Here is a 25,459-nt window from a genome sequence, read left to right on the forward strand (position 1 = left end):
ATTCTTCCTAGAGCAGTTTAGCAAAATCTAATGAAGTTGAAGATACAGGTACTATACAACTGCATAAGTACATGTAGGAATTTTAGAAGATTTAAAAAGTTTAGGTATGAACCCCAAAGGAACCTTTGTATGTATGCACAAGTAGACAGGCACAAGGATAATCATTGCCACAGATATAACATTTTCTTGGATGCATTCAAAGACTTGGTAAATTTTTTTGAAGTAAAAAAGAAAATTTTAAAAAATTAAAAATTTTTTAATCTACATTGTTGATGAGAAAAATATTAATGGGGAAAAAACAAGATACAGTAAATTTGTATAATGAAATACTACATAATAACTAAGGTGACTGAATTAGGTCTATCTATGTTACTATAGTTAAATCTCCCAAATTATAGGAAGTCAGAAAGAGCAGGCATATTTAGCATGATGCCATTTATGTAAATTAAAAACACACAAGTTATTTTAAATATATATATCTCTCTATGGATCCATATGCATGTAAACAAAGTACAAAATGAGAACCAGAATGATTTATTCCAATATCAGATCAGAACTGCAAATACAATTAAAGGGAACTTCAAATTTATGAATTTTTCTTTTTAGTAATGTGAAACAATAGAACAAAATGTTAACATGCATTCATTCTGCATGATTAATATATAGGTGCTTGTAACGTTATACTTGCTGTATTTTAACATGTTTTTAAAAACAAAATGTGTTTAGCATAAGTTGGAAGTACGGTGTGTAGATGTTTCTTTAAAATTATCCTATTTGTTAGTCTCTAGGCTCCTCTGTAGCATACTTGAGAGACACAGTTTAAAACAAGGTGACAATTTTCAGATAGAAGATAGATTTCTTTCTAAGATTCTTCTGTAACTCAGCAAACTAGCCTATTTATTATTGTAGGGTAAATGGAGGAGGATTGAACAACTTCCAAGTATAATTATTTTTTTTTATTTTGTCTATTTTCTTTTCTTTGCCAGCTATTAAGTGTGTGCTAATGGTGACAAATTTTCCAGTAGCAGGCAAATTAAAAATAACAAACCATGTAACTTTCCCTTGAAGAATCATGTTACATATACTTTCAAGGAGATGAACTGGTAATTCAGGGATTAGTTGATTCAATCAATCAGCAACCAATCATTCATAACATCTTTCCTTTATGGCCATCTTTTGCGGTAGAAATAAAAGAAAAATCATATAATTCTGATGTATATCTGTTCATACTGAAAATTTAGTGAATGGAAAAATAAAAAAGTTATATATAACGATGCACAAAGACTGTAGAGGTATCAAAGCAACTATCTTTGAATATACTGCTACAAAATATGCACATACAGTGAAGTGTTTTGTGTTGAATAGCAAATGTTATTGAATAATCAAGATGAGTTGCCACCATTATATTATAGAAAAGTGCCTCAAAAATTCTGAAATCAAATTTCTTTGGAAAATAAGTTGTTCGGAATAAGTGAAAGAGTGAAGGTTATCATTAATTAAAGAAAAACATAAATTAATGTATTTCTTGAGAGCTTCAAATTTAAGTCATAAAGTACTAAAGATTATAAAGGGCTAAAGTTCTTTACATCTATCTGATATATCTATATCTAAAACTCACACACATGCTCAAAGTTTATTGCCAAAAAGGCCTTCAATTTCAGACCCATATCTTTACAGATGAGGAAACTCAGGCATAGAGCTACATGGTACACAATTTTATGAAAAAGAAATATATTCAATAATTTACAAAATTTCCATCATTCCACTACCGAAAGGTAGTATTTTGGGGGTGCTACTTCCCAATGATGTGCTAGCATATTAACACAATGGTTGTCATATTGTTTCATGGAGAGTCTTGTGATTTGGTGGTGTCTTAAAGATCACAGGCAAAGAGAAAAGGAAGAATAAGGGGGTCACGAGCAATGGAAATTGCTACATCCTCCTCACCTATGCATTTTATATATTGGGATCCTGCTTAAGATTTCATTTTTTTAAAAAAACAAGCTCTTCTTTCCTAAGTCAAAGTTTGTGAATCATTACACCTTCACCAGAATATTGCTGGTGTATTAAACAGGCTTTCTCCAATAGTTTAGGGTCTGGTTCCTTCTTGACTTTATGTTCTTCTACTCCAGTTCTTGTTAAATACTTGTGGACATCTGGTGAACTTCATGGACTCTCTCCTCAGAAAAAATCATATAGACACACAATTTTGTGCCAAATGTAGGAAGTGCAGGGACTTCCTAAAATCCATTTACAGAGCCTGTGTTAATCATACTAACTCTAAAAGCTTTATTTAGAGGACCTAAGAAACTTCTGATGGAGAAAGAATTGGGGATTAACGTTAGAGTGCGTTTGGAAAAGATGAAATTTTTTCAACACAGAATAACTTGTAAGATTAGTTTTTGCTGCCTAATGAAAAAACAAAAGTATTTTTCATTGAACTTCGAGAATCATACATACTCTTGCTGGCCACTCTGTTCTTTTGATTCATTGATTCATTCAATAGATATTTATCAAGGACAGATATTTATCTAGCACAGTGGAAGACACTGTGCTAGGGGAAATGTAAGTGAATGGTTTACAATACTTCCTTTAAGAGCCATCTATTCTTGAGAATATGAATCATCTTTAACACTTAGCAAATTTTAACCACTTAACCCACTAGTTAACACATGTGCATGCACACACACGCACACTCCACTGGAACAAGTACTCTTTTAACTGACCTGAGGCTCGATTAGGTCTGGTTGACCGAGACCTGGGCTGTCTATCCAAGTTGCCTCCAGCAGTGGATGTATTGCGTGGTTCAATCAGAGGACAGTAAGGATGTGCAGAGACATAGGGATTCTGGCACCAAGGGCTGCGATTGGGGAAAACGGTTGGTGGGATTTCCTTCTCTCTGTACAAGAAAAAAGCCTAAATGGAACTCAGAAGTCATTTTATGCTGTGGCATTAGTGTTGAAGGCACAATTAAAGTGAAAGCATATTTCAAGACCAAGAGAATACGACTTTTTAAACTTTGTGGGCAGAACTTTTATTATAACTTCAGAAGCATTTGCCTACAAATGAATAATATATTCTGCACTTCTGTCCACAGGCAGCTCTTGATCCAAGATAAAATTCCTGGATGATGCACCTCTCCCTCCACCTAAGCACCTCTAAAGACTTGGGGATACCTCACCTCTTCCCCTCTCTGCAGCAGCCTTGCTTCTTATAACAGTGCCCATGAAAAGTGAAATGGCCAGAGGCATCTCAATACTATCTAGTTAAGATCTCCAGCCTTCATTGCCCCATGAGTATTCACTTGCTCGTTCTGTTTTTATGTTTTCCCTATGAGTTCTATTCAAAACAGTAGTTTCCAAAAATCACTATTGATTTAATTTATACATCACACATCCATTTGTCATCCAGTCATTCCCACATGCTCAGTTACTAATTGTGGGAAGGACCCATTAAAACAAACAAACCAAACAACCCTTACCTCTTAAGAAAAACTTGAGCTTGTTCCACCTGAAAATTTGAGATATCTTCCTTAGGTTGATCTTGTTTTTCTTTAGTTATTGTAGTTGTAGATGCAGTCCACTGAAACACATGCTTCCGGAATGTTGGAGATGCTACTGAACATCTGTTAAATTCAATGTCAGTATCTAATTTTTCCCATGCTTGCTTCCAGTGGATAGGGGTGTACCAGGCAATGGCCTAATGAAAATGATTAATTAATGTCAACTATGTATATTTGAGGTTTACAACATGCTGTTATGAGATATATACACATATATATTAAAATGGGTACTATGGTGGAGCAAATTAAGGTATTTATTGTCTTACGTAGTTACATTTTTATGACAAGAGCAGCTAAAATCTACTTATTTAACAAAAATCCCCAATACAATTGTATTAACTATAGTCCCTATGTTGTACACTAGATCCCTAGACTTCCTCATCCTACAAATCTCTGCTACTTTGTATCCTTTGACCTACATCTCCCTATTTCCTCCCCTTCTCCCATCCCTGTGAACCAGTTTTATTCTTTCTCTGTATGTTTGACCTTTTAAAAAATTCCACATGTAAGTGAGATCACGCAACATTTTTCTTTCTGTGTCTGACTTATTTCACTCAGCATAATGTCCTCCAGGTCCCTCCATGTTCTTTTTTAAGGTTGAATAATATTCCATTGTGTATAGCTACATTTTCTTTATCCATTTGTCTGTTGACAGACACTTAGGTTGTTTCCATATCTTGGCTATTGTGAATAATGCTGCAATGAAGATGGCTGTGTAGATACCTTTCCAAGGTGGTGATTTCATCTTTTTTGGGTATGTACCCAGAAGAGGGATCGCTGGGTTGTATGGTAGCCCTACTTTTAATTTCTTTAGGGACTTCCATATTGTTTTCCATAAAGGTTGCACCAATCTACATTCCTGCCAACCATGTACTGGGGTTCCCTTTTCTCCATACTCTCACCAACATTTGTTATTATATCACTTGTCTTTTTGGAATAGCCATCCTTATGAAGTGTGAAGTGATAGCTCAAAGCAATTTTAATTTGCTTTTATTTGATGCTTAGCGATGTTGAGCACCTTTTAATATATCTGTTGGCCATATTTTTTAAATGTCTTTGGAGAAATGTCTGTTCAGGTCTTTTGCCTGTTTTCTAAATCAGGTTATTTGCTTTTCTGCCATTGAGTTGTACGAGTTCCTCATAAATTTTGAATATTAGCTCTTTCTCAGATATGAGGTTTGCAAACATTTTTTTCCCAGTCGGTAGGTTGTTATTTTATTTTGTTAATTGTTTCCTTTGCTGTGCAGAAGCTTTTTAGTTTGACATATTCCATACCCCCTTTTATTTATTTTTGTTTTTGTAGCCTGAGCTTCGGTGTGATACCAAGAAATCATCGCAAAGGACCACATCAAGGAGTTTTTCCCCTGCGTTCTTTCCCAGCAGTATTTTGGTTTCAGGTCTTATGATTAGGTCTCTTATCCATTTTGAATTGTTTTTTACTTACCATGTAAAATATGGTACAACAGAATTTAAAAATTGAACTATATAATGCCATTTACCTATGTGTGTGGCTTAGGGAACTACATGATGAGGACATAGAGTAAGGCATCTTAGCCTTAGTTTCCTGTTCTGAAAATTACAAGCAGTATAACCTCAGATAGGTAGGTTACTTTCTAACTTGAACTGTGACTTCATATGTAAAACTGAGAGGGCGGTAGTGGGAACTGCTTTACTGAAGTGTTGTAAAATTCATCCAGCTACCGAATTTCATAACTCTGAAGAACTGTGCAAAAAGTAATGGTAATATTAATAAGTTAAGATTTTAAACATTTAAGACACTGTGTGTGTGGGTGTGTCTAATTTGAGATGGCAAAATGGACAGTAGAGCTAGAGACATGGACAAGAAAACACATTATCCAGGTTAGAATCCTACGTGAGAGTATTAAGAAGACCCACGAGCCCTGAAGCTGGAGTTTGTTTGGATTTCCTGAATATGTGACATGCGCACAACATACACGTTGCAAAAATTATTCAGGAAAATCCTTTATAGAGATTAACAGTTATATTTCTATTCAACACGAAAAACGTGCCGTAACATTCTACTTGTTCTAGTGATCTGTTTTTAGTTTACCAAATTAGAGGTTTGGACTTCACACTGTAACCACTGGACATCCCTCTGCTTGGCTTGACAAATAACGTAGACATAAAGACAACACAAGACCAGTTCAGCTAGGCTAAGCTTCCAGCAGAGAAAGAAAGATGAATTCTTTTTAAAAAAGTTTCTTTTCATAGATTACAGCAAATAAATGGACTTTTGCTACAGATCATTAGTTGGGAATCCTCCATTTTTAGTAGCTCAAAACCATTATATTTTGAAAATATGTTCATGGTCTTTTTAGTGTGATCTCCCTAAATGAGATGTGTGCCTTTCCTAGACAAGGCAATATTTTATTTTTCCCCGTACTGTAGGAACTTAAGAAAATCTTGGATGACAATGATAATGTGATAAAATTTAGCCTCAGCTCTAGAATGTTGGCCACATGAACCTTGCAAACTATTTTTAGTGCAATAGAAAAATTCTTGAGAGTTAGAAGATATGGTTTTATTTTAGTTCTATCACATTACTTATCATGTGACCTTAAGCAGCCATTTAACTTTCCAAGCCCCGCTTTTTCCCCAAAATACTGAAGCAGTACTGAGAATCAAATGAAATAAGGCATATATAAACAGTCCTTCAATGAGTTCCTATTGTATAGGACTGGTCTGTTCCACATCTGGATCTCTAATGCAAAACAATGTACTGGGAAAGTACCAGGCATTGATAAACATAAGAAATTTATTAATCATTTGACATGTAATTTAGAGGCTCCAAATCCCAATGGAACAACAATGTGACTGGTGAAAAAAACCCTATCCCTGCTTTAAAGGTCCATAGACTCATGGAATCTTAGTGATTATATTATACAATCTCTTACTTTACAGGTGAGAAAGTAGAATAATACATGGCAAAGCAAAACTAAAAGCCACATTTACATTAAGCCATAAGATTTGTAGCTGTATCGAATATTAACTGTTGCCATGTTAGTGACAAGATGACTCAAGAAGTAGTCTAAGATCTACTTTATTTTAGCTTCCTTTTAATTTTTTAAATTTATTTTTATTTTTGCTTTTTTCAAGACAGAGTCTTGCTCTGTCACCCAGGCTGGAATGCAGGGGTACAATCTTGGCTCACTGCAACCTCCGCCTCCCAGGTTCAAGCAATTCTCCTGCCTCAGCCTCCTGAGTAGCTGGGACTATAGGCGGACACCACCACGCCTGGCTAATGTTTGTATTTTCACTAGAGACGGGGTTTCACCATGTTGGCCAGGCTGGTATCAAACTCCTGACCTTGTGATCCGCCCACCTCGGCCTCCCAAAGTGCTGGGATTACAGGCGTGAGCCACTGCGCCAGCCTAGGCTTCCTTTTAAAAATGACCCATAATATAACTTCTGTTTGCCCCATCTTACAAATACAAAATATTATTCAAGTCCAGAAACGGGGTCTATTCTGATTTGTATAGCTGGTTATTATTGTAGACAGTAGATTACAGGCTTTGTGACTTTTTCTACAAGATATGGATTATTTTCTACATACAAATAGAAAGCAATTCCAGGGTCATGATGATGCTTTGAGTCTGTGTTTCAGCATGTCTATGGGAAGGCAGTAAATTGTCTTTTTTAAGGAAAATTTATCTGGCGGTTGCAGATAGTAATATCCAGTGCTATTAAAGTGAGAAGGAAAATGAATTTATTAGAAAAAGAACTCTATACTTACAATAGGGTTTCAAGCTGATTTTAAAGTCACATTTCCACCTATTTAGGGGAAATATTTTCTAGTTGAATTAAATAATGCATATGGCTTTACCATGAGGTAGAATTTCCAATGGGATGTGACCCAGGGAAAAAAAATAAAAAACACTTGAGCTGAGTTCTGAAGGGCAGGTAGGATTTAATAGGTAAAAAGGGAGGAAAGAGAGTCTATTGAGAGGCAAGAGCATGCGCAGAGGCTCTGTGGCATGAAGGAGCAGTCAAGCACTGGAAAGTAAAAGTAGTACGAGAAGGCCAGTGTGGCTAGAGCAGAGTGCATGGAGACGCATGGAGAGAGGAGAGTTCAAGAGGTGAAAAGGGGCAAGATCGCCATGATTCAGGTTAGGAGGGCAAACTCCTCTCCACTACAGATTCACAACACATGGCTCTTCCTCTGAATGCTTTTTCTTATGCTCTCCTTTACAGAGTTGATATTTCTGACCTGGGCTGCCCGTACTTTATTAAAGCATTGTTTCACTGTATTGCAATTATTTATTATTATATATCAATTTCTACTAGTAGGCTGTGAATTTCTTGAGGACAAGAAGTGTGCAATACTTATGTTCCCTTTTCTAGCACCTAGTGCCATTCCTGACAGATACAAAATATATTTAAATATTTTCCATATAGATCAATCAATCAGGTTCAGTCTTTCATTAGCAGCCACAGTTATTTGTGCTTACATCACCCCACAGAAATGGTCTGATTCTATATGTGCAAAGTCATTCAAATCACTGGGTAAAAGGAACAGTGTAAGTACAAAGCCTAATTCAGTTGCAAGAAATGAAAACTTATTAAAATCTGCATTCCAGGAGCTCAGGGACCTGGTCTGCCTGATTCAACGCTCAGTGCCTGGAGCAACACACATACAAAGTAGAAACCACAAACTGGCTTACAGAGTGGATAACTATGATGAAAGTTCTGAGATAAGAATGCCTTAATCCTAGACTGGGTTTTAGTAATGATTTCTTATGAGGCTGAGTAAATAATTCACATTGTGTATCCTTATTTTCTCCATCAGTGAAAATAAGTAAATAACTTAGATTGTGTAGCCTTATTTTCCCCATCAGAGAAGTATTATAAAATTCAGTTCCAGCCCACAAGGAGATCTAAAGGTGAGTGGGTGAAGGCTGCTAAGTTATATCTAATGGGTACTCTCCTCATCTAACAACTGTTCCCCCAGAAAGACAGTAAATGGTTCTTAAGAAATTAGCCAAGTCTATTTCAAAGGGAAAGTCAATCTCAACATAGATTATAATGCAGCAAAAAAGAAACTCAGAGATAGGTTCTGGTTAACATATTTTGTGGGTCAGTAGTTATAGGACATAGTAAGTTAGACTGAGGGTAAGAAAAAAACACAGGTATTTAAAAATGATCTAAAAATCATTTTGAAAAAGGATTAACTTTTTTGTTGTTGCAAAAAGGAATACCTTTGAACCTTAATGGTGTGTCCATGGGTATATATTTATGCCAATATTATACCAAGAGAAAGGTTGAGTGAAAATATAAAATTGTCAAATACTGGGAACAAATTACACAAAGCTACTGCTAATACCCTTAATTTTATAAGGAGTAAAGTGTAATCATTTCAAATTAATATTGTAGGCTCTTTCATTAGAATATTAGTTCCTTGAGTGCAGATACTATATCTTAATCTGTTATATTCCCAGTACTTAGCATAGCTCTAAAATAGAGAAGAGTCCCAATAAATATTTGAGAAATGAAAAAATAAATAGAAAAGACCCGTATCGAGTACCTTCCTTATCACTCTTCAGGCTAAATAGCACAAATAAAATCTTCCCTCGACTTTGAAAGTTGAAGAGGCTTCTTAGGAATATGAGATATCAAAATTATTTTTGTCAAATTGTAAGACGCTCTGGGGCCCTTTGACACTGGGAAGAGAATGCTGTGGATTTGCCTGATGTGTTGTGGCATTTAGTGATGGTTCTACCCAAGCTTTAAGGATAAAAAGAATAATCGAGTGAGCTAAGAGGATGGGAAACATAAGGATAACTATCCATTCTATGAAAAACTAGCCCAAATGCCCATCAAGCAACAAGTGGATAAAGAAAATGTGGTATATACATACCATGGAATACCACCACTTAAGAACTAATGAGTGCTCTCCCATTTGACAACATGGCTATTCATGTAACCAAACACCACGTTCCCCCAAAACTATTGACATTAAAAACAAATTATAAATTTATAAGAAACTGACAATAACATAATCTTTTAGGCATAAAGTCAATTTTACTGACATTTATGCACTTAGACACATTGTATAAAATGAAAAGAATAAAAAATACAGATATGCTCAATAAGCACAATATTTTTAAAAAAGATTGTTAAGAACCAGAAACTAACTTGACCGTTCGGTTTGCACAGGATTGTTATACAATCGGGACTTGTTCTAAACTTGTCTTGTTCCTTCCAAAGAAAATCTGATGGAGGTTGATGCTTTGCTTCAGATGCTGCTGCCCACACCTGTAATAAAATTGTTAATGACAAATGCCACTGGAGTTGAACACAATTTTGTAAATGCCATAGGGTTACTGCAACACATTCTTTCTGAACAGATGAGGTTTTAAAATGTAATGACTATATCATATACAATGTCAAGCTATGCAACACCAAACAGCTGCTCTACAGGGATTAAAGGGAAAAAACGAGAAAGAGAGGAACCCTCCTGTGTCAGCTAATTACCTGTTCTCTAAGCAATCTCTTTGCTTGTCTTTTCAGGTTTATATTTACTTGGTTTCAGGAAATTAAGAATTTCATTTTAATAGTTAAATTATAAAAACAAAAGATATTGCACACAAAATTGAAGACAGCTGTGGAAATTTAACTGTGGGTATTAATTTACATCCAGAAGATGGACAAAGTGCGGTAATTAACCAACAACAACAAAATCACGTCTTATGTACAGATCCAGATAGAGTGATAACGAGACAGTGCTGAGCCACAGACTGACAGTGTCAACAAGTTTGTCCTGTACGATTCTAATGTATAGTATTTATACTCTTATACTCACTGTTACTGTGGAACTGGCCTGCATTACAATGTTTGGAAGGAATCGGTACAAAGAAATGGTTTGTCCATTCACATTTTGCTGGAGAATATGATCTCCAATTGCCATTTCTTTGTCAAGGGAAGAGTTAATGAGCTTCACGAACAAACCCTTGACATTCACTTCAGCTATTTCAATGTCTCCAAGAGAACTAGAAAATAAAACACAAAGATTGTAAGGTGCCTTCAGATAGGAGTGTTTTTGACTCACTTTAAGAAGTGAATAATAAAGTACTTGAAAGTTGTTCTTAAACTGTATATTCTTTTGGCCAAGTTCTATATAGAAGTAGTATATTTTGTAACCTCAGACAAATGGCTTGAGTTTTTAGTTCTATTTCTTTATCTGTGCAATAAAATAATCCGTTTCACTTAAAATAAAGAAAACCTAAAAAGTATTTTAGGTGTCAAGGTATAAAAGCCACAGGAAGTTGTGAATTATAATAGTTTAAATTTCCTACTGTTCAGGATAAAATCACTGAGACATGAAACTCTCAAAAGTAGATCGAGACAAATCATTTACTTTATTTCTGATAAAGTGGCTGAAGATAAATAGCAACTGTGATTAAAAGATTTTTGAAAGGCAAAAACTTTAAATAAACATAAGATGGTATTTTTCACCTTTTCACTTGCCTTGAGAGCTTACTATGTATGATCCAGGGACCAGGCTAATCATTTACATATCATTATATATCATCGTTTTTCAGATTGTGAGTCACAACTTATTAGTAGGTCGAAAATCACTTTGGTAAGCGAGGACTCCCATCTTAAAAATAAGATACATCCGTACCAATAATAATAACAATACTACTTATACATCAGGCACCTAAAAACACTATCTAATATCTCTATATGTATATCTACGTCTATGTTTCTATTTATTTATCTATCTATCTCTCTATATAATTCTCCACAATTTCTCATCCCCAGTTCCAAAATCCAAAAAGCTCTGAAAAACCAAAAAAAATTTTTTAAAAACAGGTTTGAAGAAATGCCTGGTCCAAAACGGAGGTGAGGCTATTTACAGTCTTTGTTCATGGTTTGTGTGAATATTTATATATTTTTATGTAAAAAGATTAATGTTTGATTTTTGATACTTCTGTAATCCCTGACAGGGTGTTTACATAATACGTGTTCTAAAATTTCCTTTCCTAAAATTGTCAAAATTCTGAATTTGGAAATACATAATTCCCCAAGTATTTTGGTGAAGGCCTTGTGGACTCATGATAACTCATATAATTTTCACAATAACATACATATTTCTCACTGAAATACTTCTACATATTTCTTATTGAAGGTCACATTAAAAAAATGTGAGGAACACTGTATTATCTCATTTAATTCTTAAAACAACTCAGACAGGTAGTATTTTTAGCCCCATTTTATAGATAGAGAAACTGAGGTTTAGAGACATTAATTCCCATTTCCGAGGTCACTCAATAAATGTTAACCCTTGTCCTTCTGTGTCACTCAACAAGTAAAATCTCAAATAAGTTTGACCTAACCATTCAGGTTGTTTAAATTCTGTACACACCATGGTGGTTGAACTCTGCTAGAAAACGCACACACAAAGATTGCTGCTACCAAAATCTTAGTGGTCTCCAACTACACCTGGGCCCTTGCTGATTGACAGCAAGTTGTCATCTTCATGAACCAAGTCAGCAACTTCTGCTATCCTTCAACAATGTTCAGATCCCTGCCCCATATCTCTATTCTCACTCTTGGAAAATTATCTCACTAAGAAAACATGACAATCAGAGAGACTAGTGCATTTCCCTGCTTCCTACTTAGAAACAGGCTCTCCTAGGCTCTCCTATAGCCGAGCCCACTTTTTCTCTGTAGCCCACCCCATTTCCGTGGAAGAGGCCCCCTCTCCCATCTGCAGTGAAGCCCTCTAATCACCAACTCTTCCTGATGCTTCAGCAACTCAGTCCCCTCATTGTCCTTCCCTTCTCCTTTAACACCAACTTATCCCTCTGGACTACCTATTTCCCCCAAATAGGTATATATCCTTGAGGGGCTACCACCTTAACAAAGAAAAAAGAGAAAAATCCTTCTCCAGCTTACAATTCCTACTGCCATCACAACCTAGCTTTTGGAAAAGGCTATGTCACTAATTAATCACCTCTTATTTACTTCACAACCACCTACCACTGCCAAAGACCCAGATGACCAGTGCCCTTCACAATCAGTAAATTGAGTGGCAACTGTTAGTCTATATCTTCATGTCTCCTCAGTATTGGCCTCTGCCAGACATGCCCTCTTTTTGGAAACTGTTGTCTTTGTTTCTTGAAGTCGACTGTTTTGCCTCTAAGAGTCTTGTTACTTTTCAGCCCCTTTTCCAGATTTCACCCAGGCCCTTCACGTTTCTCCCAGATGTTGATCCCTGGGATTCTGTTCTTAGCCCTCTTTTATTTCCCCCATTTATCCTTATAGGTGATGTTATCCATGAACAGTGTTTACTAACCATTAATACACTCATGACTACTAAAACTAAATCTCTTGCCTAGACCTTCCTACTGAGCTTTAGATCCACAGAAACAACTGACCACAAGATCCCAAAAGGTACCTCTGAACCCAACACGTTGGCCTGTTGTAAATTTACTCTCCCAACTAGAAAACTATTCCAGTGAATTACATCATTTACCCTGTTGGCCAAGCCTGAAACTTCCATTACTGTCCCAGTTTCTTATCCTTCATTCCTTATTCGTGACCGGGTTCTGCTGATTCTTCCTCTTTAGTGGCATCTGTTTACATCTTCTCTCCATCCCTGTGACTGCTGCCTTTATCACGTTCTCGTCATCTCCGTGAGACATTGGATCAACATCCTAACTATTGTCTTCAGTCTTACCCCCTTCTAAACATTCTCCACTTTGCTTCCAGAGCAATCTTTGTACAATCCAAACCTATTTCTGCTTCCCTCCTGGAAATCCTTCAATATCTTACCATTTCCTTCTATAGAAAACACAAACATCATAGCACTCAAACAAAGCCCTACCTTATCTGTCAGCTTCTTTAACCCCCTTTTCCTTACTTCCTACCTTATGCTTAAACTGCAACCATAAAGAATTCCTTGCAAGAGCATAATTCATGCTGCTGTAGGCTTCACTCACCATGCACACACATACTATTTCCTCTTCTTGTTTCCCATATCCTTATAAACACTTCAAATTTTCAGCCTTCTTATTTTTTTTCCTATCATAGGTACACAATGGAATCTCATTGCATTTAAATTTGTTTTTCTCTGATTATAGTGCAGTTACACAAGCTGCTTATTGGCCACTCAGTTTCCTCCTTCAATGAATTACCTGTTCATATCATTTCATTCACTTTTCTGAATTTACATTTTTATAATTGATTTGTGGTATTCATAGCATAGTATTTAATTATATGCACATATTTTCTGCAAGAAGAGACTTTAAAAATGCTTCATCTGTAATGTTTCTTATGGTACAGTTTATATTTCTAAAATTTTTACTGTAATAAAATTTATCAATCTTTTTCTTTGTAGTTTCTGCTTTTTGTGTCCTATATAAGAAAACTTTCCCTGCTCTTATGTCATATTTTCTTTTAAATGTTTCAATAATTTGCTTTGAACAGCTTTATTTGTCTGTATATATGTGTGTGAGAGTGTATTTCATATAAGGAGCTAATTTTCCTACTTGGGTTTATTAGATTGTCCATCATCTCCCTGCTGATTTGTAACGTCAGCTTAGTCAAACAGCAAGTTTCTGAATATTATAAGACTTCCTAGCTGTTCCGTTGATCTAGCTGTTCATCCTGTCTATGCCAAATGGGTTTAATTTGTATTGTTTTAGACGAAGTCTTGATTTTGTTTGGACAAGTCCCCTCTCATTTTCTTTTCCAATATTGTGTTAACTCTTTTTAGACTTTAACCCTTTGTGGTAAGCAAAATAGCTGCCCAAAGATGTCTATCTCTAATCTCTGGATCCTGTAGGTATGTTATGTTAGATGGCAAAAAGAACTTTGCAGATATAACTAAAGCTATGGATGTTAACATAGGGAGATTAGCCTAGGTTATTTAGGTGGAATTAATCTAATCAATGAACCCTTAAAATTAGAGAATTTACTCCAGCTGGAAGCAGAAGAGAGCTGCAGTGGGAGGGAAGTCAGAGAGACTCCAAATACAAGAAGGATTTGATGCACCGTTGCTGGTTCTCATCTGCAAGGACTGGGGAGAAGCCTTTTGAAGCTAAGGGTGACTGCATGCTGACAGTTAGTAAGGAAGTACTATCACTGCAAAGAATTGAATTTGGTCAACAACCTCAAAGAGCTGGGAAGCAGATTTATTTCAGTGTCCAGATAAGAGCCGGTTTGACATCTTAATTTTGACCTTGTAAAACTCTAAGAAATCAGCTGAGACAACCCAGACTTATGACCTAGGGAACTATGTGTTAATAAGTGGGTGCTATTCATGTTATTTTAAGTCACTAAGTTGGTGATAATTTATTATGGTAGCAATAGAACACTAATATATATTTCTTGTGATTTTAGAGTCAGTTTGTCAGAAATGTTGCCCAGTTGGCCTACAGTTTCAGTTCCAATGTCCTCATTGGATATTTAGTCTAGTGTCTCGTTATTCTATTTTTCTGTTGATAAACCAACTGCTAGCCAATATTTTGGTTATTTCTTTGAGGGCAAATGCCCTTTTTCTCTGGTTGACTTTAAGACTTTTTTTTTGCATCTTCTGTTTTAAAAAGTGTTTTTTTTTTAAATTTTTTTTTTTAAACAATGTATCTAGGTTTGTTTGCTGGCTTGTTTTCTGTCTTTTATCCTGTTGGACGTTGGTAGTACTTCTTGAATATTTGGCTTGATGTCTTTCATTAGTCTGGGAAAATTCTCTTCTGTATTTCCATCAATACCATTCTACCTCAATCTTTCTTCTCCTTCAATGACTTTAATTAGAAGTAGATTAAAACAAAATATTGCCTTATTTGTCTCTTATGCTTGTTTATAACCTTGCTATCTGTGATTCAGTCTAGATATTTACTTCTGAGAATATTCCAGTTCCGTAATTTTCTCTTCTGTTATATTAAGTGTAATTTTAAACCCACGTACTGAAATAATAATTTCCGTTATTGGATTTTTTTTTTTTTTACTTCAAGAATTTGTTTATGATCCTTTTAGTTCCCAGGTTTATGTTAAATTTTTTATCTTGTCATTTAATTACTTGAATATTTTAGTCATTGCTAGTTTGAAATCCTGGTCAGATGACTACAATGTCTGGACCTTCTAGGCCTGTTTCTGGTGTCCATTTTTAATCTTGGTGTTTGGTCAACTCTTATCTTTTGTACATGTCTTTTTGTTTGTTTGTTTTTTGTTTAGTGCCTAGTATTACAGAGAAAAAACTGCAGAGATAATTTAAGGTTCTGTATAATATTTTTTCACTCAAGATTTACTTTTGCTTCTGGTAGGCATCTAAGTTGGGAACACATCACTTTAAATTAAATGTGAAATAATTTGACACTGTACTGGTCTGTTTTGCATATAGCCTTACTCTTCGTCTTTCCTTGAATTTCCAACTGAAAGCCTCAAGTGACCCTCCATTGTTTTTTATAGGCCCTAAATGCCAAGTTTTATTCACCCAGTCCTATGAATCTTGAGAAAAACTTCTAACTTCTCAGCCTCTTAGTTGCAGCTGTCAAAATTGGCCGCTGTTTTCAGGAGAAAAGTGACTCTAAATGTCAGGCTATCACTCTGGATTTTGTCTCTCAGAGGAGGAATTATGAAAATAATGGGTGTAACCTTCTATGAAATCTCTCGATATACACTATCAAATTCCCTTCAAAATACTGGTCTCACCTGCATTGTATGAGAATGCCTTTTTTATAGAGGCTCACTTTTGAACAATTTATGTCATAATTTCTTCTTCTTTTTCTTTTGCATTATCATTATGGTTCTTGCCAAATTTTGGGTGTAACATTTTACTCTTTGACATCCCTGGAACACCATTGTGTCATCCTCATCTTACTGTTACTAAATTCTCTACAGGTTGCTTTTATTTTTTGAGAGAGCATCCTTTTGTTTTTCAGACTTGCTTTTTCTGCCTAGGAAGATGAGCACTAATTTGACTTTTGTTTTTAAACAGGTAAGACCCTGGAATAGCTCAGCTATTCCTTTGTTATTATACATATAGCTGGATATTTACAGTTGCTTTTCAAAAATCCTTCGTCATACAAGCAAAGTGCTTATTCATTAACCTTAAATTTTTATTTTATGCATATACATAGAATACATAGAATAAATGTTCTTGTCTGAAGGAAAAAACAACATTGTCCATATCAGAGCCCTTTATTTGCCTCCTTTTTGATATAATATCAATGCATGGAAATTCCCAGAGGCAGGCTGTTAATCTGCTGTCACTCCATCTTTAGTAGTTATCTTTTTCTCTTCCTTGCCAGCCTTCCCATTTACCTTTAGTAGGAAAGTGACTTGAGACCTCTACATATAATTTGTGATTGGCTGAGAGTGGAGAGTGATGTTGCAATCACCATCAGTAGCCTTTGCACAGTGTTTATTTATAAAGAGATTGGGGAGAAACATGGCTGGGTCACTTTTTAAACAAAATTACTTTCCATTATTTAAGCACTAATTTACCTATTTGTTGGGCTCTCCTTGATAGCTCCATGCTATTTGTCTGCTTTTAAGTTTCTGATATTCTGCAGTTTGCTAAAATTATCTTTGAAGTTCCAGTTCTTCCAACCTGTATATACCTAACATTTCCCATATAGGTGTTTTTAGTTGGGGGCATATGGGCTGATTAGGGGATACAGCATTTAAGAGTCCTTAAATTTTTAAAGGACAAACTTAGAAAGACTCAGGGAACTTAATTCAGTTCATTGGGACTATAAGAACCCTGATGCCTACAAGTTTTGATGGTAGATCCTTAATGTAATGGAGATGTAAATTTGTACATCACTACTACAAGGTTCTAAATCATCCAAGGGAAAAATAAATGGGGGTTAGTCTGAATAAGAATCCTATGGGAAGATGAGGATATTTGCAGCCTCAAAATTGTTTTAAACCAGAACCATTCGTGTGTTTATCATGATCTCAGTGAGTCCCATCTGAATTCAGAGCTTACTATCATTTTGACTATAGACATGTAGGATGCAGAATTTCTTGGGGGTTGAGATGGAGGATGAATGAGAAGTTAGCCTTCTTAATATACTTTGATCACACCTGAGACATTTAGAACTAAACTTGAAGCCAAGGTAAGGTCTTGGATATAGGGTCAGAGAGCATGTGTAACTAGTGAAAATGCTAATAATGTCTCTACTTTGTTTCCTGTTTGCCTACAACTCCTTTTTTTCTTCTTCTGCTGGCAGATATTAAACAAATCCCTACAGATAGTGGGTGGTAGTAGGAAAGAAACAACAGCTTTGATTGAAAACAACCGAATTGAGAATCAGCTTCTGTTTCCAGCCTAGACGAAGCTACAAGAAATGACTTTGACCTTCCATCTGAAACAACTAAAAATATGGAAAAATATATGAAACAGTATTTTTGAAGATATTTGATACTGGTCAACAAAGAATAGTGATACTTGAGAGATGGAAGAGAAATGTAGTGAGACTTAAATTTTTCCCAGATTATTTCTTGAGAAATTTCCAGGCTGCATCATGGAAGGTGCATCCTCTCTGACTTGAGGAGATGGAGCTGAGAGTCTGGAGAGACCAAGGTGGCTGGAGGTCACAAGTGGAGTATCAAACACGGGAAGCTGCAAAAAGAGCACTGGCGATTTTCAGACGGTCCCCTTTGAGTATTTAGCAGAAGATTGATCAGCACATGTATTTGAGTAAATGCCCCAAGACTGTAGAAAAAGACCATTTTGAAAAGATTAGAAGGAACAGTACTTGAAGCTCTCACAGGGTAAGGAAGTTCCCACCAGCCAGACTGAAAAACCTCACAATTAATGGGACCTTGCATAGAGTACTAAGGAGACTTTTGCCTCAGTAGTGGAGAATAATAATAAAGTGAAGATATTGCTTTGTTTCCACCTAACAAGCTATAAAAGCTAGTCCTTAAAGCCTTAAACTATTTCCAAGTAACTTAAGTGGATCCCAGAAAAAAACTCAAGAAATGAAAATTCATAGAAATACAAAAATATTCTAGCCCCCAAACAAGGTAAAATCCACAATTTCTGGCATACAATAAAAAATTACCAGGCATGCAAATAAATTGAAAAATACAACCCATAACAAGGAGAAAAATCAATCAAAAATGATGCAGAACTGACACAGATGTTAGAAACAGTAGAAAAGGAAACATCCTTATAACTGTATTTGTACGTTGAAAATGTAGAGACATGACTGAGATTTAAAAATACACAGGATGGGATTAATATAATAGTAGTCATTGTAGGTGAAAAGATCAGTGAATATGAAAACATAATGATAGATACTATCCAAAAAGAAACAATCAGAGGAAAAAGTACATAGAAAGATAAAAAATAACAGAGCATTAGTAAACTATGGTACAACTTCAAGTGGCCTAATATATGTGAAATTGGAGTCCCTTAAAAGGAGAGAGGAAGCAGGGGCAAAATATATTGAAGAAATAATGGTAAAAAATTTTCCACTTTGAATTTTAAAATTCAAAATCTATAAATATGCTAATCAAAAAAGTGTAACAACCTCAAGCATAGGAAATTTGAAGAAATTTACACCAGGCACATCATAATCAAATCTCGCAAAAACAATGATAATGAGAACATCTTAAAAGCAGAATGAGGGGGAAAAAAGAGACATATTTGTGCAGAGGAGCAAATATAAGAATGACAGAAAATTTATTAGAAACAATTTAGACAAAAGGTAGTAGAGCAAGATCTTGAAAATATTGAAGAAATGAGAAAAACTGGGACAAAGAGAAAACAAATAACAAGATGGTAGACTTAACCTAATCATAGTAATGATAACCTTAAATGTAAGTAGTTTAAATGCCCCAATGAAAAGACATTTTTCAGATTGGCTAAAAGGGCAAGTCTCAACTATATGCTACCTACAAGACATGCACTCTAAATATAAAGACACAAATAGTTCAAAAGTTAAAGTATGGAAAAATATATACTATGCTAACACCAGTAAAAAGAAGGCTCCTGTGGCTATCTTAACATCAGACAAAATATATTTCAGAACAAAGAATATTGCCAGGATAAAGAAAGTCATTTCATAATGATACAAGGATCAATTCATCAGAAGAATATAACATTCCTAAATGTTTCTGTTTCTACATCTAATAACAAAGCTTTAGAATACATGAAACAAAAGTGATTGAATTGCAAGGGAGAAATCAACAAATCCACAACTTTAGTAGATATTAATACCTCTCTCTCAGTAATTGATACAAGTAGTCAAAAAATCAGCAAAAACACAGTAGACAACACTATCAACCAACATGACATGGTTGACGTGAAACACTCTACTAAACAACAGCAGAACATATATTCTTTTCAAGTGCACCTAGAACATTTACCAGAATAATTAACATCCTGGCTATAAAATAAGTCTCAGTAAATATAAAAGGATTCAAGTTATACAAAGTAAGTTCTTTGACCACAATGGAATTTAATTAGAAATCAATAACAAGAAGATATCTGGAAAACCACTGGAACTGAAAAATCTGTAAAACACTTTGAAACTAAATAACACACTTTTCAATTACCCAAGGATCAAAAAGAAAATGAAAATTAGAAAGTATTTTGAACTGAATGAAAATAAAAATACAACATATTAAAATTTGTGGGATGCCACTAAGCTGTACCTAGAGGAAAATTTGTAATACCAAATACCTGTAGTATCAGAAGAGAAGAAGGTGTCAAATCAATGACCTCAAATTTCACCTTAAAAAATTAGGGGAAAAAAAAAATCAAATAAAGCCCAAAGTAGAAGAAAGGGAATGTAGCCCAAAATGAAAATCAATTAAATAAAAAACAAAAAATAGGGGAAACAAATATAACCAAACACATATTCTTTGAGCTCAATAAAACTAAATCTCCAGTGATACTGATCAGGGAAAAGAGAAGACACAGATGACCATATGAGAAATGAGAAAGGTGATACCAATAAAGATTCTACAGTTATAAAGATTATCCTGTATAAAGATTATACAGGATAATAAGAGAATATTATAAATGACATTATGCAAAAGAAATTGACAACTTAGATAAAAATGGACAAATTCTTGAAAGACACAAACTACCCAAGCTTATTCAAGAAGAAATAATTAAAATAACCTAATATCTATTTTAAAACAATTTATAGTTTCAAAACTTTACCACAAAGAAATTCTAGGCCCAGACGGCTTCGCCAATAAGTTCTATAAGACATTTATGAAAAAAAATTACTTCTACACAATCTCTTCTAGAAAAGGATAAAGAAGAAACTATATCCCATCTTATTTCATAAAGAGTGGACATACCCTGATACCAAAAGAGACAAGGACATTACAGGAAAAGAAAACTACAGACCAATAATCTTTACAAACATTGAGGCAAAAATTTGAAACATTATTTTAACAAATGGAATTCAAACAGTATATTAAAACATAAACATGACCAAATGTTCATTGTAAAAGTACAGGGGTGTTTAACATTAAAAAAGGAAAACTATATGATCATCTCACTAGATATGTAAAAAGTATTTGATACAATTCAACATCATGGAAAAAACCAACTTTTTGTTTGTTGATCTATTTTTTTTTAGTCTCAATTTCATTTGTTTTTCTCTGATCTTTATTGTTTGTTTTCTTCTACTAATTTTCAGTTTGTTTTTTTCTTGCTTTCCTAGTTCCTTGAGATGCATTGTTAGATTGTTTACTTGAAGCTTTTCTACTTTTTTGATACAGATATTTATTGCTATAAACTTCCCTTTTAGTACTGCTTTTTTTTTGTATCCCAGAGATTTTGATATGTTGTGTTTCCATTTCCATTTGTTTCAAGACATTTTTAAGTTTTCTTCTCAATTTCCTCACTGATCCATTGGTTGCTCTGAAGTGTGTTTCTTAATTTCCATGTGTTTGTGTATTTTCCTACGTTCCTCTTATTGATTTCTAGTCACAAAAGTACTTGACATAATTACTTGAATGTGGTCACAAAAGTACATGACATAATTTTTACTTTTTTGATATTTGTTTTGTAGCTTAAGAGAGAGTCTATTCAGGAAAATGTTCCATGTGCTGATGAAAGAATGTATATTCTGAGGCAATTGGGTGAAATGTTCTGCACATGTCAGGCCTAATTGGTCTAGTGTGCAATTTAACTCTGACGTTTCTTTGTGATTTGTCTGGTTCATCTGTCCATTACTGAAAATAGGATGTTGAAGTGCCCTACTACTGTACTGCAGTCTATATCTCTGTTTAAATCTATTCATGTTTGCTTTATATACTTGGGAGCTTTGGTGTTGGGTGCACATTTATTTATAATTATTATACCTTCTTGCTGAATTGACCCCTTTATCATTATATAGTGACCTTATTTGTCTCTTTTTATAGTCATTGATTTGTAGTCTATTTTATCTGATATGAGTATAGCTACGCCTACTCTTTTTTTTGTTTCCAGTTGAATGGAATATGTTTTTCCATCCCTTCACTTTCAGTCTGTGTGCCTTTGTAGGTGAAGTGGGCTTCTTGTAGGCAGCATACAGCTGGATTTTGTTTCCTTATCCCTAAGCCATTCTATGCCTTTTAATTTGAGAATCGAGTCCATTTACATTCAGTATTATTATTGATAAGAAGAACTTATTTCTTGTTTTGGGGTTGTTTTATAACTCGTCTCTTCCTTTTGTCCTTTATTACTATATTCTTTTGTGGTTAAGTAATTTTCTTTGGTAGTATATTTTAATTCATTGCTTTTTATTTTTTGTGAATCTATTATAGGTTTTTGCATTGTGGTTACACGAGGTTTACAAAAAACATCTTACAGCTATGACAAGTTAAAGAGATGAACACTTAAAGCACGAAGGAAAGAATAGAAAGAAAGAATAGAAACAAAAAATCTCTAGATTAGAACACCATCCTTCTATATTTTGACTGTTAGTTTTCTCCATTTACATATTTTTATACTGCCTATCTTTTAGCAGATTGCTATAGCTATTACTGTTTTTGATAGATTTGTCTTTTGGGATTCACACTAGAGTAATGAGTGGATTGTATACCACAATTACAATTCTGGGTTTTTCCATGTACTTAATTTTACCAGAGATTTTATACTTTCAAGTGTTTTCTTTTTGAGCATTAGTGTTTTTTTCTTTCAGATTGAAGAACTATCTTTAGCATTGCTTATAAGATAGGTCTGGTGGTGGTGAATTCTCTTAGCTTTTGTTTGGGAAAGATTTTATCTCTTCATATTTGAAATATGGCTTGGTTGGATACACTATTCTTGGATAGCAGGGTTTTAACACATTAAAAACATTGTCTCATTCCCTCCTGACCTACCTGGTTTCCACTGAGAAGTCTGTTGCTAGACATATTCTTTTCTCTTGCAGCTTTTAGGTTCTTCTCTTTGTGCTTGACCTCTGGAGAGCTTAATTATTATATGAGTGTTTTTCACTTCTCTGTGGCCTCAGGAATTCTCTCATCCTCATATTTGAGTTCTGAGGTACTGCTGATGATAATGATAATCTTGGCACTGTATATTTGTTTTTGTTTTCTGGGGTGGCTGGATAGGGACTGAAGACAGCTTGCTTCTACACCACCATTTTTAATAGGATTGCATTTTAACAGAAGCTTTAAACATTTTATTTTGTCCTAAACTGCTCATAATTTTTTTTTTTTTTTTGACGGAGTCTCGCTCTGTCGCCCAGGCTGGAGTGCAGTGGCCGGATCTCAGCTCACTGCAAGCTCCGCCTCCCGGGTTCCCGCCATTCTCCAGCCTCAGCCTCCCCAGTAGCTGGGACTACAGGCGCCGCCACCACGCCCGGCTAGTTTTTTTGTATTTTTTAGTAGAGACGGGGTTTCACCGTGTTCGCCAGGATGGTCTCGATCTCCTGACCTCGTGATCCACCCGTCTCGGCCTCCCAAAGTGCTGGGATTACAGGCTTGAGCCACCGCGCCCGGCCTAACTGCTCATAATTTTAACATAGTAGGTACTGAATGAAGGATCTGATGAGGTGTTTTTAGATAGTAGAGCAAATGCTTAGGTATTCTCCACTGTTAAATTGTAATAGGGCATGGGTGATTGATTTTAGGAAACATGGCATAAAGGGAGAGAAAATTTCCTTCATATCTGACCCTCAACTCTGATTTCTTTTAGCCATCTAATGACTTCTATCAACATATGCTTATTACTAGCATTTCAAATTCATATTGTTCACGTAATAAATAAGGCAGTGTTATATTAATATAAATGAATAGATCATAACTCTTTTATTTTAGTCCTAATATCAACTTTCTTCCTGATCAATTTCTTTTTGCATAGATACTAACAGCCATAAAAATGGATCAATGAAGTAAAAATTTATCTTTCTCCTTCTGTCTTGAACTCAAGAGCTACTAGAAGAAAATATATATATTAGATCCACCTAAAGAATTCGACAACAATAAAAAAGTGTCTTGAATAATTGAGTTGACCCTATTAGTAAAGATTACTTAGCACTGTTTACTCTGGCATCTTTGAAGAATTCACATTTTTTGTCTGGTTCTTTAGACCATTTTATCAATTTATTTTAATTGCTCAGAAGATGAAACAGTTACATTTCAACGAACTGAGTATTGTTTAGATAAAATAATGCATATAACTACAGATTAGAACTTTATTTTCTGCTGACTTATTGGTCCTACCCTGACAGAAGATATTAAGTAGTTCAAATAAAATACGTACCTGGCGGTAAATTGGCCAACTTCTTCAAGAATCATAGAAAAGTATTTTAAAGTTTTCTGAGTGTGCTTTGAGTGTGCTGTAAGTTTCTTTGAATCACCAAACAGAGAAAGGAAATAATCTTCTCCATCCCCAATCACGGGTGATTCATCCTGTTTCTTTGGAACCAAGAAGGGGCCGGCATCTTTCAAATAAACCAAATAAATAAGTAACCAGGAGAGAAGTAAATAAAATGACATTAAAAGGACCCAAAGCCATTATCTTTATTCTCTGCTTCTACAAAATTATATTTTTACATTTTAATATCACTATCACACTTAATAAGAATAGTTAGAAGCTTTAAACAAAAATCCATAAAATAATCAGTAAGTGGATATTTATAGTGACATCTTCAATTCCTAGAGATTATTTCAGTTATCTTAAACAATAAATTATATCATTAGTATAATGACTATTTAACTGATTATTTAGTTGTACTAGACGCATCATCAATTTTTAAATAGGAAAAACATCTGATTCTGTCAAATTTAGATATGTTACATATAAATATAGCCTTATTCTACTTCATGTATGCTAAAATTCCCAAATGGCCACCCATAAATTAAAACCTCATATGAATCCTTTCCTACAATGGTTAGTACTTTTGTCAGGTAAAGACATAAACTTCCTCTATTTAATTAAAATACTTTATTAGAAAGATAAAGTAATGCTTAATCAGATTCTAGTGTCCTATTAGAAGTTTGCTCTTTTAAATCCTCACTACTTTGATTCAAATACAAAATAGGTTTCATAATTTTAAACATAAAGAGCCATTCTGGACAAATCTAATAATACATCCGCAAAGAGAGTTACACTACAAAGATGCATCGTGATGAAGTGGAAAGAACAATGAGTCTTGCATTTAGACAGACTTGTAATTATATTCCAGTTCTGCCATTTACTAAGCCAAGTGATGTAAATTTTCCATGTTTCCATTTTCCTGAACATAAAATAAAGATATCACTCCCTTGTGTAAGGAGATAACAGAGCTGGAGATCATGTAGGTGTCTAGCATAATATTTAATATTTATCTGCTAATAAATGATAGCTATTATTACAGTACAGAGTTTTGGTTAATGTGACTCTTGGTCCAAAATCCTCAAAGGATTAAGACAATCTAGAGTTTGAATGTTACATCTTTAGCAGAACCAAAACAAGGTGAAAGATATAAA

At 34.7% G+C, this 25,459-nt stretch overlaps 1 protein-coding gene across 5 annotated transcripts in view; it reads right to left on the reverse strand.

The window, feature by feature from the left end:
• Positions 1-25,459, reverse strand: part of LMNTD1 (lamin tail domain containing 1) — a 66,827-nt gene that overhangs the window by 34,933 nt on the left and 6,435 nt on the right. For 3 of the 5 annotated variants that reach the window (XM_009180413.4, XM_009180402.4, XM_009180403.4), the window contains exons 4-8: positions 24,252-24,432; positions 10,383-10,569; positions 9,716-9,835; positions 3,482-3,699; positions 2,727-2,899 (exon numbers count right to left, since the gene is read on the reverse strand). In XM_009180413.4, coding sequence (XP_009178677.2) covers positions 2,727-2,899; positions 3,482-3,699; positions 9,716-9,835; positions 10,383-10,569; positions 24,252-24,432 — 879 coding nt within the window. Of the gene's footprint in view, positions 1-2,726; positions 2,917-3,481; positions 3,700-9,715; positions 9,836-10,382; positions 10,570-24,251; positions 24,433-25,459 lie in introns of all 5 variants that reach the window. The other 2 variants (XR_002515586.2, XM_021922124.2) reach the window with 2 other exon arrangements.

Source organism: Papio anubis, chromosome 9, assembly GCF_008728515.1.
Source record: "Papio anubis isolate 15944 chromosome 9, Panubis1.0, whole genome shotgun sequence".
Taxonomy (NCBI): domain Eukaryota; kingdom Metazoa; phylum Chordata; class Mammalia; order Primates; family Cercopithecidae; genus Papio; species Papio anubis.